Source organism: Chiloscyllium plagiosum, chromosome 11 (assembly GCF_004010195.1).
Source record: "Chiloscyllium plagiosum isolate BGI_BamShark_2017 chromosome 11, ASM401019v2, whole genome shotgun sequence".
Classification (NCBI taxonomy): Eukaryota; Metazoa; Chordata; class Chondrichthyes; order Orectolobiformes; family Hemiscylliidae; genus Chiloscyllium; species Chiloscyllium plagiosum.
Window position 1 is genome coordinate 58,716,880 of NC_057720.1, and position 17,028 is coordinate 58,733,907.

At 40.2% G+C, this 17,028-nt stretch overlaps 1 protein-coding gene across 2 annotated transcripts in view; it reads right to left on the reverse strand.

Moving 5' to 3' along the window:
* Positions 1 to 3,661: 3,661 nt before the first annotated feature.
* The window catches only part of pgm1 (phosphoglucomutase 1), an 80,504-nt gene continuing 67,137 nt past the window's right edge, over positions 3,662 to 17,028 (reverse strand). For both annotated transcript variants that reach the window (XM_043699451.1, XM_043699450.1), the window contains exons 8-11: positions 11,527 to 11,662; positions 9,938 to 10,121; positions 8,144 to 8,278; positions 3,662 to 4,687 (exon numbers count right to left, since the gene is read on the reverse strand). In XM_043699451.1, the coding sequence (XP_043555386.1) occupies positions 4,598 to 4,687; positions 8,144 to 8,278; positions 9,938 to 10,121; positions 11,527 to 11,662 (545 nt within the window). In that variant the 3' untranslated portion in view covers positions 3,662 to 4,597. The remainder of the gene's footprint in view (positions 4,688 to 8,143; positions 8,279 to 9,937; positions 10,122 to 11,526; positions 11,663 to 17,028) is intronic.

Sequence of the window (17,028 nt, forward strand, 5' to 3'; positions counted from 1 at the left end):
CAGAAGCCTGATGTCATGCACATGGACTTTCAAAAGGCATTTGTCAAAATACCACATAATGTATTATTGATAGAAACATTTAAGCCCATATAATTAAAAGAATAGCTGCAGTGTGGACACAAAGCTGGTTAAGGAGCAGGAAATGAACAGCCGTGGTAAACAATTGCTTTCCAGAGTGGTTTTATGATAGTGGGGGAGGCAATATATTCTCCTATGAGCAGGATGAGGACAACTTCTTTGATGTGTATGTGACCTGGAATTAGATAAATAGAACATAGCTCAGAAATGGATTAAATAAAGAAGGCCACAAGGATTGAGTGAATGTACTGAGAGAACTTTATGATTCTTTGTTTTATGTTAGTTGTCAGTCTCTTTTCACAGATCTGTATGCTGGCTCCTTTTGTCTACATCCCTTCTGACCTTGTTTACTAAGCCTGGCTCTCAATTGTATTTTGTATCTGACACCTATCATAAACATACGCTTCCTTCTCGGTTTTTATTTCTATCTCCTTCTTATCTAGTTAGCACAAGATTTTTTTGTCCCTTCTTTCTCTTTTGACTGTGTCTGAACTGTCTCCTCTTCAACATCTTTTCCTGTCAACCTTTGACTCCAGTCTCTTTGGCCCAGCTCCATACTTGTACCAACAAAGTCAGCTCTCCACAGTTAATTATTCTTATTCTGTATTGTTCTTTGTTTTTTTTCCCACTGTCATCCTAAATCTTACAATGCAATTATCATTGTCCTTGGTTTTCCCAATTGACACTTGATGTACTTAACCTGACTCATATTGGAGTCAAAGTCTAACAGCATCTCCTTTCTCATTGGATTGGATACATACTGCTGGGAAAATTCTCCTAAACACTATCAAGGAACACTCTCCCTCTCTACCCTTTATACTTCCACTAACAATTCAAATACAGACTGAGGTAAAGTTCCCCCATTATAACTACTCTATAATGTTTATAGCTCTCTTTAATTCCCTTGCAGATTTGTTCCTCTCCATCATACTCACTAGCTGGTGGCCTGTAAACTACACCAAGCAACGTAATTCCAACTTTCTTGATCCTTAGCTCAACTGAGATTGATTCTGTCCTTAAATCCACTGGGATATTCTTTGTCTCCAGTACTGCAATCTCTCCTTAACTAATAAACCATCTCTCCTTTTTTGTTTTTCCTTTTCTAAATTTCCTGAACATTTTGTATAAAGGAATATTTAACAACTAATCCTGTTATTCCTTGATCCAGGTCTCAGTAAACCACATCATCATAATTCCACGTGGCAATCTGGACCTGTGACTCACCAATCTTAGTTACTATATGCTGTGCATTCCCATATATGAGCTATAGGCCTGGAGTAGAAGGTTTTAATGTAACCCCTTACTCTGATTCTACCCATTAACTTACTGTTCTCTATTCTATTGCCAATTGTCTCTCCTAGTATTTTACGCACCCAAACATTCTTCTTTGATATTCTCTTCTGCTTCCCACATTCCTGCTGATTTCAATTAAACCCTTTCTAAAGCATGAGCAAACCATTCCACAAGGAACTCGATCCTGGCTCTGTTTTGATGCAACACATCCTCCATTGCCAGTCTCAGTGTTGAATTTAAAGATCTTCCTTCGACACCATCTTTCCAAACACTCATTCATCAGTCCTATCCTATTTCTATGCTCTCTTGCACTGGATGTAATCCAGAGATTACTATTTTTGAAGTCCTGCTTGCTGATTTTCTACCTAGCTTCTAAATTCTGACAGTGAGACCATAGCACCTTTCTACCTATGTTGTTGGTATCAAAATGGACCATGACCTCTGACTGATTACCCTCCCTAGAATATCTTAGAGCCCGTTCAGTGGCACCCTTGACTTGGGAGGCAATATCATTCTGGAGTTATGTTTACAGCCTAAGAAAAGCCCACCTCTTCCTCTAACTAATGAATCCCAATCTTTACTGCACTTCCATTCTTCTTCCTTCCTTGGCTCTTGCTGCATTCCTCCAAGGAATCATTCCCCTCACCAGAATATTCGGAACTGAAAACAGTGTACACAAGAACCTAAGAATTAGAAGCAGGAGTTCACCATCTGACTCTTCGAGCCTGATCCCCCATTCAATAGAATCATGGCTGATTTTTTTCCCATGGCCTCAGCTCCACTTACCTACCCACTCACCATAACCCTTAATTCCTTTATTGGTCAAAAATCTATCTTTACCTTAAAAACATTTAATGAGGTAGCCTCAACTGCTTCACTGGGCAGGGAATTCCACAGATTCCCAACCCTTTGGGTGAAGAAATTCCTCCCAAATCAGTTCTAAATCTGCTCTCCCTTATTTGAGGCTATGCCGCCTAGTTTCACCCACTAGTGGAAACAACCTCACGGCTTCTATCTGATTTATTCCCTACATAATTTTATACATGTCTATAAGATCCCTCCTCATTCTTCTAAATTCCAATGAGTGTGGTCCCAGTCGACTCAATGTCTCCTCATAAGTCAACCCTCTCAAGTCTGGAATCAACCTTAGCAAGTAAATGTTTCAGAGGACTCCTCTACCATGTACCTTTATCTCTTGGACTGCCTTGTGCCTGCATGTCCTCATCCTGTAGTGTAAGCATCCCCCTGAACATGCTATCCACATAGTCCTCGGGTTCCTGGATGCACTACAATGACTCCAGAAGCCACATGAATAGCGCTATGACTCTATGGGAAAAGCACCAACACAAAAGCAAGTTTGCTAAATCTTCATCAAACAGAAATCAGGCCTCAGCTGGAGGATTGTGTACAATTCTGGATACCCCACTTTAGAGACTCTGTTAGAAAGTTAGAGAGGATGCAAATGAGGTTAATGAGAATGGTATCAGAGAAGAGGAACTTTAGTGACATGAAGAAACTGGAGAAGGGAAGGTAATCCTCCTTAGAACAGAGGAGACCAATAGGACACGATAGGACCATTCAAAATTGTAATCCACTTCAATTGGGTAAAATGGGAGAGAAAAAAAACTGTCCACTGGCAGATGGATCGGAGGATACAGATTTAAGGTAATTAGCCGAAGAGACAAACACAATGTTAGGAAACATCTTTTAATGTAAGTTATGAATAGCAATTTTCAAAGGGAAAGAGATAAATACTTGAAGATAAATACCTGATGTGGGGTTGGGAGAAGAACAAAGGAGTCGATCTTCTTGGACATCTCAACCAAAGAGAGAGCACAGGCTGCATGACCTTTGTTGTATCATTCTACAATACAGCAAAATCAATTGTGCACTAGTCGAGATCATATATTTTGTCATGTCATTCTAGGCTATAACTGATGGAATTTTGAATTCAGTTGGATTTCAGTGGGAGGGGAGAATCCTGGGAAGGCAGCAGAGACATCTACAAAGAAAACTTTTATATTTGCATAACAAGGGTACAGTATCTGGCAGATTTTACTAAGCAGAGCATCTGTGCAGTTGCTTAATTTGGTAGACATTTCAATAGTCATTCTTAGGATCCTGATTTACAGGATCCTAAGAATGTCTATTGAAATGTCTACCAAATGACTCACCATCCGCCAAACCCTGCAAAATGTAATTAAATCAGAGGCAACTTATTATAAACAGATGAAAGGAACTACTTGCAGGGTACTCAACTAAATAAGTGATCTGTATCACTGCATAGATATAAATGTAATACTTTATTTAGAAGGGGATGTAGACAAGTACTTTCCAACAATATAACTATAAAGTAGTAAACTGTTTTACATTCTGAACTCTGATTAAAAGTGCAATAATGCTTACTGTCGTGAAAATGAAATGTGCTTTCTATTGCTTACATCTATTAATGTTTCAAATTTACCACAGATCAACTGAAAGTAGTATTCAATAATAAAGGACTTAACATTGTATGGGCATTGAATGAATCTTAATTACACATTTGAAATAAAGTAATCATTTTAATTCAGTGGTATTGTGTCTGGCCACAGGCTGCAATTGGCACATTTACTATAAACTGAAGAACCATAACAAGATAGGATCAGGAATATGGTTGTTGAACAAGCACCATCATGATAAACATTGTATTCATTGAAAGGAAAGGTATTCAGTGAAAGGAAAGGTATTCAGTGAACAGTTGGCGACTCTGTAGCTTAAAGAACCATGTTAACTGTATTAATGAATGGTTATTTTAAACGAAATGGGTAGTTGATAGATTTGTTGATGTAGATTGTCACCTTAAATAAATAGCATGTGTGGTGTCCTTTCATGTGCTAATTTGTACAACTTTCTCGTTGTAATACAATACTGGTATTGATAGTGAGAATGCATATTTAGTTACATTAATTTTAATTTTCAACTAGACCATTTAAGAGACTGGAAACAACATATCACCAATACAGGGTGTATATATGTATTTTTTACATATATTTATATTTTATTACATTTTTACTTAAATCCTAGCTCATGATAATTTTTCCTGATAGCTTTGTCTTTTTACAATATTCTGAACCTTGAACATGGAGTAGGAGATGATAGTATACAGTAACATTTCACATTTTTCAGGTTTATCCTTTAGTTATTCCTCCTTTGACATTTTATCTTCTGACTTAATAGGATTAGTCTTTTAAGTGATCACTGTAGGACTGGTACGGCCTGTTCGCTCATGAATCTGAGAAATCTTCAAAGCAATTTTTATTAGAGGGGAGAGCATCACCTGTAAAAGAAACAAATTACAATTTTCAAATTAATTTCCATTTAGAAAACAGTTGTTCTCTTGGCTCGCTTATTTGGTGCACACACACAGTGAGTCAGTTGCAGCTGAGAAGGCTGCTTTTAGGATTTTGATAGATGCTAGGAATTAATCTTGTGGCACTCTGAATGTGCTGCAGGATTTGAATAACTCCCTTAAATCTGGTTGCTTAGAGATGGACATTCTTTCCAGAACACTATATGGTTTTAACATGACTGCCTCATTTTTAATCGACTGTTTGTGTAGTGCAGCATTCAATTTATTTTGTTGATTACTGCACAGCCACTGTGATTGGACTACTGACGGTCGACTTGAGCCTATTAAACTTCCCTTTCAACTTCAAGCTGTGCTATTTTAGACCTTTTCATGAGGAATGTAGAACAGTAAAGTCTGGATTTCTTTCAGAATTCCTCTTCAGTGGGAGAAGCTCTGTCCTTCACTTAGTTGTTTTCTAAAATTGACAAAGTTGAGTTGGATACCTCAATAGTACAATAGTGCATGAATTACACACACTAACCAATGGGACATTTCAATATAACAAATTTTGGTGTTCCAATAACATGAAATACACTGCTACACAAGATCTTACATTTTCACTCTTTCTCTCATGATGGTTTCAAGTGATTCTGGACAGTTTCACTAATAGTGGGAGGTCCTTGTGACTCTACCCAAATGCACCATTTTTCACACATGAGCCTAGGTGCAGCATAATTTTCTGGTACTGAACATACTTTAATCATGAGGAAGCACCACAGCAATCTTTTTTCTACCTGCTGTGTACACATATACAATTTCAGGTGTAAGTCAGACAAATATAGGTTGTTCTCCTGTAGCATGCGTTTTGTTAATGCAAATTCACTATAACACCATTGACCAGTTGAAGACAGTGTTCCTATAGCATGAAATTTTAAAGCATGTATTGGTTAGAACAAGATTCCAGCCCCATTTGTTTTAATGGTGCTGTTAATTACAAAATTTTCTTATAAAATGGGATTGCATGAGAACAGCGCTATAGTAGAACTGACTGTAGAAGGAGAAACAATGGCTGTTGCTCACTTTCAACCAGAACACTTGGGTCAACTGCAGCACTAATAACTACTGCCATAGTTAACTCTATTCAATGGGTGAATGAGAAGGAGTTGTGCAATTCTCAGACTTAGGGTCAAATTTGGAACCTTCCTGGTCTATAAGACTCACTCCTGTTAAACCACTGAGCCTTCAGGAGGCTATTTCTTACATTTATAATCAAAACAATTGGCCACAAGTTTTGACTCTCAACACATAAAGACATTGTTTTAAATGGACGTTATATCTATTGCAAAGGAAAAGTTTGGTCAATAATTTAAAAGGACTCAAAAATCAAAAGAAATCAAAAGCAAAAAAAGGTCAGCAGATCATACAATAGTGAAATAAGTCAACGCGTGCTGCTAAATATTGATAAGGTAGGGTACAAGGTCAACAATTCAAAGTTCTGAAGCTCCTCCTACCATGAACCTGACAGGCGATACTGACATATGGCTGGACTGAACAGAAACATGCATTGCACTGTATGCAGACAGCCATGGTGCAAACTATGACAGATGAACCCAAAACCTCCTGCCAGTCTCCGGCGCCAGGAAACTCTCCTTCTATTATGTTAGAGTGTGGAAGAGGCAAATGTGGGATTTCAAGCTAGTGATGGTCAAATGTCAAGTAGGCTTATTAATGAGCCTCAGAATTATCCCTCAGCATTCTGCAACCTAGTGGCAGATCGGGGATTAAATAGAGGTCTCCCTTGCCCCCAGGAAGTTGCCCAGCAAAATCTGCTGCTGAAAGCCACTCCTATGCCCTTGCCTCTACCACCCCTTACTCATTCCCCGACCCCAACTTCACTTACATGCGTTGTGAGGTTCCTTAGTGATTCTGGGCCTCAGCTGGGTGCAGTGCCTCCAGAAGCTACTGCTAAAAAGGTGCCAATGATGAGCTGATACCCTCTGGTTGGACTTTCGATCTCCTTCATAGGGAAGGCCTGATGGTTGTCAGTTAATTGCCTGGAGGATACTTGATCACACTGGGTAACTCTCAAGGAACTAAGCAGGGCTAACCGCCAGTTATTTGACTGGTGGGCAAGACCCCCATTGGCCCCGCAAAATCACACCGTGATATGCACACACAACAAAAAGACTCTTTCTTTCCAATTTTCTGCCTAATTAATGCAAAAGTACAAAGACCCATTGGTGCTGACAATCCCTCAGTGCTCCAGTCAAGTGGTTACATGAGATAGTGAATACTGGCTGAGTATTTGACTATGGACAATATTGGACACTCAAACCCAACATTTATGAAATACAATGTGGAGGAGCCGGTGTTGGACTGGGATGGACAATGTTAAAAATCACACAACACTAGGTTATAGTCCAACAGGTTTATTTGGTTTGGAAGTACAAGCTTTAGGAGCGCTGTTTGTTCAATACTTTACATCAGTTGTCTGACACTTTGATCTTTTACTATAAATTCTAAGTCCTATGATCCTTCCCCACTATCTACCTGATGAAAGAGTGCAAGTTTGCACTTCCAAATAGTTGGACTATAACCTGGTGTTGTGTGATTTTTAAATTCATAAAACATGTTTTTTTGAAAGAGATCAAATAGCAACTGGAAAGACTGGCTTCTCATTTGCTTGGTGTGTAGGTATTGAACTACTCTATAACATCTGTGCCTCTGATTAGCAAATTGCCAGAGATCAGCAACAAATGACAGTTTCCAGTGTTACTTAGCAGAAAACACAGTGATGAACAATGGTAGATATTTCAGAAAATAGTTCATGACTCATAGCAAAGATATATCGCAGTGAGGAAGTAGAATCCTAGGAAGAGGATTAAACATGGCTAGCCAAGGGAGTTAACGATATTGTTAAATTGAAAAAAAAACATACAACCTGGCAAAGATTAGTGGTAAGCAAGGAGTTTGAGAAAGTTTTAAAAGCCAACAAAAGATGGCCAGAAAATAATAAAGTGGGAGAAAATCAACTACGAGGATAAACTAACAAGTAATTAAAAACCATCACAGTAAGAACTTCTTTAAATACAAAATAAGATGATAAAATAAGTGAGCAGGCGCCTTGGAGAATAAAGGTGGGAAAATAATAATGAGGAATGAGGAATGAGGAAATGGCAGAAGAGCTGAATAGATAACTTGCATTAGTCATCACAGTAGAGGATGCTAAGAGAATTCAAAATTATTAATTCAGGGCCAAAAAATGGAGAGGAAGGGATAAATAAAACAACTATCATGAGAGAAAAAGATACTGGGGAAACTAATGAGGCTAAAAGGCTGCAATGTCATCTGCATATGAAAGGTTGCATTCCAGCATGTCAAAGGAGGTCTCTGGATGAATAATAAAGAAAATGCCATTTTAAAAGGAATATTTTTAAAAATTACCTGTGGCTCTTTGAAGATTTTACAAGCATCTTTGTAATAGCTATCAATGTAAATTCTGATGGTTGCTCCAGCACTGCCAGTTCCACTTAATCTAAAGATAAGGCGTGATCCATCTGTGAAAATGATTCTCAATCCCTGTCAACATATGATTTATGAGAATTATTCATGAGTGATACTAATGTAGTGACCTGACAATGATATGGCTAACATTCTATATATACACATATATATCTTTAGCACATTGCTATTACGAGTTACCGGTGTATATTTCCAAATAAAATGTAAAAGTAGAACAGATTGTAATCTCTTCCAGCAGGAAATTAAAAACAAATTTGGAACATTTCTGAGGGTTCGATTCCTGTTTTTTGCTGATCTAGCTGATCCTTGTTTTTGAGTAGGAGAACCACTCACAGGGTAGAGGATGAGGAAAAGCACTCCAGTCCTTGCAGCAAACTAGTGACTTTTGCTAGGATGCCTGTGCACACAAATGTTTGATTTTTATGGAATCGATCTTTGGTTGATGCCTTCCACAGAACAACTTGTTCTCATCATCCTGGTTCATATCTGAACTAAGGACACATGGTTAAGATATCAGAAGACTGCAAACAGCAGTACAATATGAAGCACCAGACAGCACCTTGAGGAATGAAAGGGTGAGAAAGGGAAGAAAGCTGGAAGAAAAAAAAAATTCTGAGGACATTAATCCTCGCCTGAAGGAAAGTTAGAACACAACTCTAATTATCAAACATTTCTATTGTTTACAGCCAATATGAAGGTACAGCCATTTACATAAGGATATTATTTTGTTAATGAGTCCCAAGGGCTATAGAAGCTACTGGTAAATATAAATAGCTAACATGAAAAAACAAAACAATTTAAATATGTTCAATGGAACTTGCAGTACATTGTAAAATTTCTATATTTTTGGTAATTTATTTGAGGACATTTAGTGCTAGAAATATAACACATTCCCACTTCAGGCATCTACTTTTAATATCATGTGTTCCCAGTTAAGATTCAGAAGTCATATTTAAAGTAAAACTTTGTGCTATTCTAATACTGCATTATCCTATTGTTCAAACTTCACCTTCAAACCTCTCACATCAAATCATCCTCATGGTCTTCAAATAAAACAAATAACTTCAGCCAAATTAGTGGCATTTTATGGGCAGCATTATGGTTCAGTGATTAGCACTGTTGCCTCACAGCGCCAAGGACCCAGGATTGATTCCAGCCTTGGGCAACTGTCTGTGTGGAGTTTGCACATTCTCCCTCTGTCTGTGTTGGTTTCCGGGTTTCCACCCACAGCCCAAAGATGTGCAGGTCAGGTGAATTGGCCATTCTAAATTGCCCCATAGTGTTAGGTGCATTAGTCAGAGGGAAATGGGTCTGGGTGGGTTACTCTTCGGAGGGTCGGTGTGGACTTGTTGGGCCAAAGGGCCTGTTTCCACACTGTAGGGTATCTAATCTAATCTAATCTATGTAGTAGACTTGTAAATCAACATCCAGATTCCCAGTCACAGCAGAGCAGGAACCTCCGGCTACAACGAGTTTATGGTCTTTCTCATACCGATGCCCCTGAATGGCCACACTAAAGATAAGCGTAACAGAGGAACCTATATTGTAACAGGTCATCATTTTTTTATTTATTTACTCCATTCACGTGTTATCTTGATGTGTAACGTTCCAAATTCATGCAAGTTTAAGTTACAGAAATTTCAACGTGTAATGAACTTATTTGTTGGTAGCTAATGAATCAAATATCACATACTTACACTCCCACTATTCTCTTACCTGGTTTCTTGAGACACTGCCATCGACAGGGTCACAGTATTCAAAATTGTCAGCCTTATCCACAATATACTCTTCCTCACAAACTGTGAACTTGTGACCAACAAAAGCACGATCTGCCATTAGAGTTTCCAGATCCTTCATGATTTTACCTGCTGCTGCTGCATCTACTTCTTCATAGTCATACCTGTAACAGGGAAAATCAGAGTGAACGACTTCAATACAGCTGTGTACACAGATGGTGAAGAGGTGACTTGATACAAATTTTTCAAGCTTAGGAAAGTAAATGTGATTGTTTCCAAGGCAGCAACAATAAGCTGTAATTTTAATATAACCACAGATGGAAGTTAAGGGAGGTAAGAAAATTCTTTACAATTAGAATGTTTAAAATGGTAACTTTTTGCCCAAATCATTGCTAAAGGGTTATTAGTTATTTTAAAAGAGAACTAGACAGTTGCTTGCAAACAAGGAATACTAAAAGGCATGGAACGTCAGGAGAATGGGCATAGACTACTAGGCTCATGTGGACAAAGCACAGACTTGCTGTTTAATTAAAGATATTTTAGTTGAACTTTGATGCTCCTTTAAGACAAATGCATTTCCTTTCCTTCCCATCAGTTCTGAAGATGCTGATGTTTGTCAAAAAATGTTTCACAAAAATTGGCAGCTTCCAGCCCGAGCAGTGTCACCTTAGCAGGGGCATTGCTGAGATGATGACATGTTGATGGTCAGTGTTCTTGAAGAGAGGCAAGTAGGGTCGCCTTAACGTGGGAGCTAGGCCCTCATGATCGACAGCAAGGTTGGTGAGTGGAGGGTGTTGTTCATGTACAGACAAGACAGTTGCAAACAAAAGCCTTTGTCACCTGGGTAAGCTTCATTTGCAATAAAAAGAATGCCCAAAAGGAGCCCTCTACTATGTCTCCAAGTTGCTAGGTTTCACCAGCAGTCTCCCCACACATTGAGTCAGCAGCCAAAGATTCACCAATGCCAATAAAGGTAGCAATTGGATTGTGGGTGGGCAGCTCATCTGCCAACTTTCCCACAGTTGGCAAAATGCTTTGTCAGTGGGCAGAAGCCAGGAATGTCACCAATCTGCCACCATGGTCAATTGTGTGCCATTTTGCCAGCTTTCCCACTTGCCAACCCATCTCTGTATAGCCTGGTAAAATTCAGCAGTGAATTCTGATTCCTTTCCTCCAGAATAGGTCTTCATTATTTTTATTTATTTTGTTCCTTCACTCAGGAAACAATTGGATGGAAAGCACTGGCAGTCACGCTGTTTAGTCATTACATAGATAAACAGGATGTTCATATATAGGTTCTGGATTAGTGGTGCTGGAAGAACACAGTTCAGGCAGCATCCAAGGAGCTTCGAAGTCGACGTTTCAGGCAAAAGCCCTTCATCAGGATATGACTTTTCTTTAACACTGTTCCTGAATATAAAATAGGAAGCATCCTGACAAATGATAATGGTGAATTGGGATTTTAGATGAACCGGAGAACCAGATCTTATGCAAATCTATGCTTTTCATTTTGAAACGCTGCATGTGGTGTGAAAAGCAGAAGTGGTTTTTTAAATGAAATGATCTAACCTGGTGAAAAAGTTGCGACCATATTTCTGCCAATGTTCCTGCATGATTGTTTCCACACTTTGTTTGGATTTGGCAATAATGGACAGCCAGGCAAGCACTGCCCACAGACCATCTTTCTCACGAATGTGGTCAGATCCTTAAGAGAAATAATAAATGTGACAATCACTATGTGACAATCAAAATTTCAATGAAAATAAACTTTGTGGATACTATGGTAAGGAAATGCTGGCACAAACAAAATATTAGAATGGCTTTATCAAACACTTCCAGGTGGGACTAAATTAAGAGAAAGCTCCCTCTACTTTGGATTTAAACAGACCTGGAAATACTTAAAGTTCAAAGAATAAAGCTTTACCTCCTGTATTCTAACACTGTCCTTAGACCTAACCTACTAGTAGGATATCAATGGGTGTGTTTCTCCTTCGAAGTTCAAGCAAACCGATTTTTTGTGAATAAGCGATCAGCAAAGGTCAGGAACTGAATATGTGACTTTCTGTTATGCATAGCTTGGTATAACATTAGACAATACTTTACCCAGTAAGGTGCTGGAGGAAATAACTTTGGAGTTTTATGAAATGTTGCACTTTTTTTGAGTTATTTAATATCTTGGTGAAAGTAAACAGGAAACCGAAAAATGCAAACTAAAACAAATTGGCACCTAATTCCTCTAATCTTAAATACCAGGGACACATCAGGTAAACTTCTCTTTTTTACTTTCTGATAAGGGCATTAGCAGGGATGGCAGTGCAGGGAGAGGAACGTTCCTCCTGCATGATGTTTGAGGTGAGGGTTGCCATTAGTGTCCCCTAAGTACATCTGCAGGAAGTACACCCAACTCGCGCTCCTCCAAGACCACTTTAGGGAACTGGAGCAGGAGCTGGATGAACTTCGGATCATTTGGGAGGCAGAAGCTGCGATAGATAAGAGTCACAGGGAAGCAGTTACTTCTAGGCACGAAGAAAGCTCGGTAACTATTCAAAGGGGGAAGAAAAACAATTAGTGCTGGGATCCCCTGTGGTCATTCCCCTGAAAAACATGCATACCGTTTTGGATACTGTTGGGGGGAATCGACTTACCGGGGCATGCAGTGGGGTACAGGTCTCTGGTACAGAGTATGTCCCTGTTACACAGAAGGGAAGAAGGGAAAAGAGGAGTGTGTTAGTCATTGGGGACTCAATAGTTAGAGGGTCAGATAGAAGGTTTGTTGGGAATGAAAGAGACTCATGTTTGGTGTGTTGCCTCCCAGGTGCCGGGGTCCGTGATGTCTCGGATCATGTCTTTGGGTCCTGAGGGGAGAGGGTGACCAGCCCCAAGTCGTGGTCCACGTAGATACCAACGACATAGGTAGAAAGAGGGATAGGAATGTAAGGCAGGATTTCAGGGAGCTAGGGTGGAAGCTGAGAGCTAGAACAAACAGAGTTGTTATCTCTGGTTTGTTATCCATGCCACGTGATAGTGAGGCAAGGAATAGGGAGAGATATCAGCTGAACATGTGGCTACAAGGATGGTGCAAGAGGGAGGGTTTCAGGTACTTGGATAATTGGGGCTCATTCTGGGGAAGGTGGGATCTCTACAAACAGGACGGTCTTCACTTGAACTAGAGGGATACGAATATCCTGGGTGGGAAATTTGCTAGTGCTATCCAGGTGGGTTTAAACTAGCTCAATGGGGGAAATGGGAACCTGAGGTGTAGTTCCAGTGCACAGGAGAATGAGAGTAGGGAGGGCATGGACAGGATTTCACGGCACAGGAATGTGCTGGCAGACAACAAGCTGGTTTGAAGTGTGTTTACTTTAACGCCAGAAGTATCCAAAATAAGGGAGGTGAGCTGGCAGCATTGATAGGTACCTGGGACTTCAAAGCTGTGGCCATTACGGAGATATGGATAGAGCAGGGTCAGGAATGGATGTTGCAGGTCCCAGGATTTAGATCTTTCATCAAGAACAGGGAAGGCAGTGAAAGAGGGGGAGGTCTGGCCTTGTTAGTCAAGGACATATGGTGGAGTAGTGGACAGTGTGGAAGAATGTTGCAGGGGGATTTGGATAAACTGCAGAATTGGGCTGAGAGGTGCAAATGGGATTCAATGCAGATAAATGTGAGGTGATTCACTTTGGGCAGAATAACAGGAAGGCAGAATACTGGGTCAATGGATAGATTCTAGGTAGTGTGGATGTGCAGAGGGATCTTGGAGTCCATGTACATTGATCCCTGAAAATTGCCATCCAGGTTAATAGTGCTGTTAAGAAGGTATATGGTGTGTTAGGTTTTATTGGTAGAGGGATTGAGTTCCAGAGCCATAATGTCATGCTGCAACTATACAAAACGCTAGTGCGGCTGCACTTGGAATATTGTGTACAGTTCTGGTTGCCCCATTACAGAAAGGATGTGGAAGCATTGAAAAAGGTGCAGAGGAGATTTACCAGGATGTTGCCTAATGGATGAAAGAACTTTTGATGAGGACTTGTCTACTGAGGTAGTAGGTTGAGGTTAGAAACAAGAGAGGAGAGGTAACACTGCTTGGAGTTTTTTATAGGCCTCCGCAGTGTTCCAGGGATGTGGAGGAGAGGATCGGCAAAATGATTCTGGATAGGAGTGAAAGGAACAGTGTTGTCATTATGGGGGACTTTAACTTCTCCAACATTCACTGGAAATGCTATAACTCTAGTAGGTCGGATGGATCAGATTTTTGCCCAATGTGTGCAAGAGGGTTTTCTATGTCGAAGGGCCAACAAGAGGGGAAGCCACTGGATGTGGTGCTTGGTAATGAACTAGGCCAGGTGTTTGATTTAGGGGTAGGTGAGCACTTTGGAGAAAGTGATCATAATTCGGTTACGTTAGTTTAGTGATGGAAAGGGATAGGTATATGCCACAGGGCAAAAGTTATCGATGGGGGAAGGGCAATTATAATGCGATTAGGCAAGACTTAGGATGCATAGAACTGGGTAGCAAAATGCAGGGGATGGGGACAATTGAAATGTGGAGCTGGGTCAATGGAACTCTAGGAGCTTGTCTAAGGAACAGATATTGCGTGTCCTTGATAGGTATATCCCTGTCAGACAGGAAGTGATAAGGTAAGGGAACCGTGGTTTAGTACAGAAATTGCATCTCTTGTTATACAGCAGAAGGATGTTTATGTGATGATGAGATGAGATGGTTCAGATGAGGCAGTTCAGATGAGGCGATGGAGAGTTACAGATTAGCTAGGAAGGATTTAAAGCGAGAGTTAAGAAGAGTAAAGAAAGGACATGAACAGTCTTTGACAGGTAGAATAAAGGAGAACCCTAAAGCTTTCTATAGGTATGTGAGGAATAAAAGGATGACTAGGATAGGAACAGGGCCAGTCAAAGACAGAAGTGGGAAGTTGTGTGTGGACACTGTGGAGATCAGAGACGTGCGAAACCAATATTGTAGGAAAAGGAGAATATTGTAAAGGAGAAGAATGAGATATGAGATATTATACTAGAAAGGATCTAGGTTAGTAAGGAAGAGGTGTTATCAATTCTAGAAGGAACGAAAGTAGACAAGTCCCCTGGGCCAGATGGGATTTATTCAAGGATTCTCTGGGAAGCTAGGGGGGTGGTGTTGGAGCCTTTGGCTTTGATCTTTGAAACTTCATTGTCTACAGGTTTAGTATCAAAGGACTGGAGGATTGCAAATGTTGTGCCTTTAATCAAGAAGGGCAGTAGAGATGACCCAGGTAATTATAGACCAGTGAGCCTTACGTCTGCTGTAGGACAAGTTTTGGAAAGGATGATAAGAGATAAGATTTATAATCACTGTGCAAGCAACAACTTGATTGCAGATAGTCAACATGGTTTCGTCAAGGGCAGGTCATGTCTCACAAACCTCTGAGTTTTGAGAAGGTAACCAGGCATGTGGATGAGGGTAGGGCAGTTGACGTGATGTACATGGTCTTCAGTAATGACTTTGATAAGGTTCCACATAGTAGACTGTTGGAGAAAATGCAGAAGCATGGGATTAAGGGTGATTTAGCAGTCTGGATTAGAAACTGGCTTTCTGTAAGAAGGCAGCGAGTGATGGTTGATGGGAAATATTCAGCCTGGAGTCTGGTTACTGGTGGTGTGCCACAAGAATCAGTTTTGGGACCACTTCTGTTTGTCATTCTTATAAATGACTTGGACGCAGGCATAGGTGGATGGGTTAGCATGTTTGCAGATGACACTAAAGTCGGTGGAGTAGTGGACAGTGTGGAAGAATGTTGCAGGTTGCATGGGGACTTGAATAAACTGCAGAATTGGGCTGAGAGGTGGCAAATGGAGTTTAATGCAGATAAATGTGAGGTGATTCGCTTTGGGCAGAATAACAAGAAGGCAGAATACTGGGTCAATGTAAAGATTCTTGGTAGAGTGGATGTGCAGAGGGATCTTGGAGTCCATGTACATAGATCCCTGAAAAATTGCCATCCAGGTTGATAGTGCTGTTAAGAAGGCATATGGTGTGTTAGGTTTTATTGGTAGAGGGATTGAGTTCCGGAGCCGTAATATCATGCTAAAATTATACAAAATGCTAGTGTGGCCGCACTTGGAATATTGTGTATAGTTCCGATTGCCCCATTACAGGAAGGATGTGGAAGTATTCGAAAAGGTGCAGAGGAGATTTACCAGGATGTTGCCTGGTCTGAAGGGAAGGTCTTATGAGGAAAGACTGAGAGACCTGGGTCTGTTTTCACTGGAAAGAAGAAGGCTAAGAGGAGATTTGATAGAGACATACAAGATGATCAGAGGATTAGATAGGATAGACAGTGAAAGTCTTTTTCCTAGGATGATGATGTCAGCTTATATGAGGGGCAAAACTACAAATTGAGGGGTGATAGATTTAAAATAGATGTCAGAGGCAGGTTCTTTACTCAAAGGGTGGTAAGGGCATGGAATGCCCTGCCTGACAATGTAGTTAACTCAGCAACATTAGTGAGATTTAAACAATCCTTGGATAAGCTCAAGGACAATGATGGGATAGTGTAGAAAGATGGGCTTAGATTAGTTCACAGGTCGACACAACATCGAGGGATGAAGGGCCTGTATTGTTCTATGTTCTATAAAACGTCGATTTTCCTGCTCCTCAGATGCTGCCTGACCTGCTGTGCTTTTTCAGCACCACTCTAATCTAAACTCTGATCTCCAGTATCTGCAGTCCTCAGTTTTGCCAACGTGTGTTGAAGTGGCTTGCAACTGGAAGCTCCAGGCCTTTTTTGCAGACAGAACATAGGTGTTCTGCAAAGTGACCATCCAGTCTACGCTTTGTTCTCGTAACATAGAGGCAACCACATTATGGATTGAAAGTCAAAGATAAACTATTACAAATGAAGGGATCAGCAATAACTCTGTCTGGAATAAACTATTAAAAGGACAAGGGCAAACTTATAGAGGAACTGAAAGCAATTAGCTATTTCTGGAGAAAGAGGAAATTGAAGTACACAAACAAAACTGTTTTGACATCTACTTGATAGATGGCTGTCTTAGGCCACAAGGATAACTGATTGCC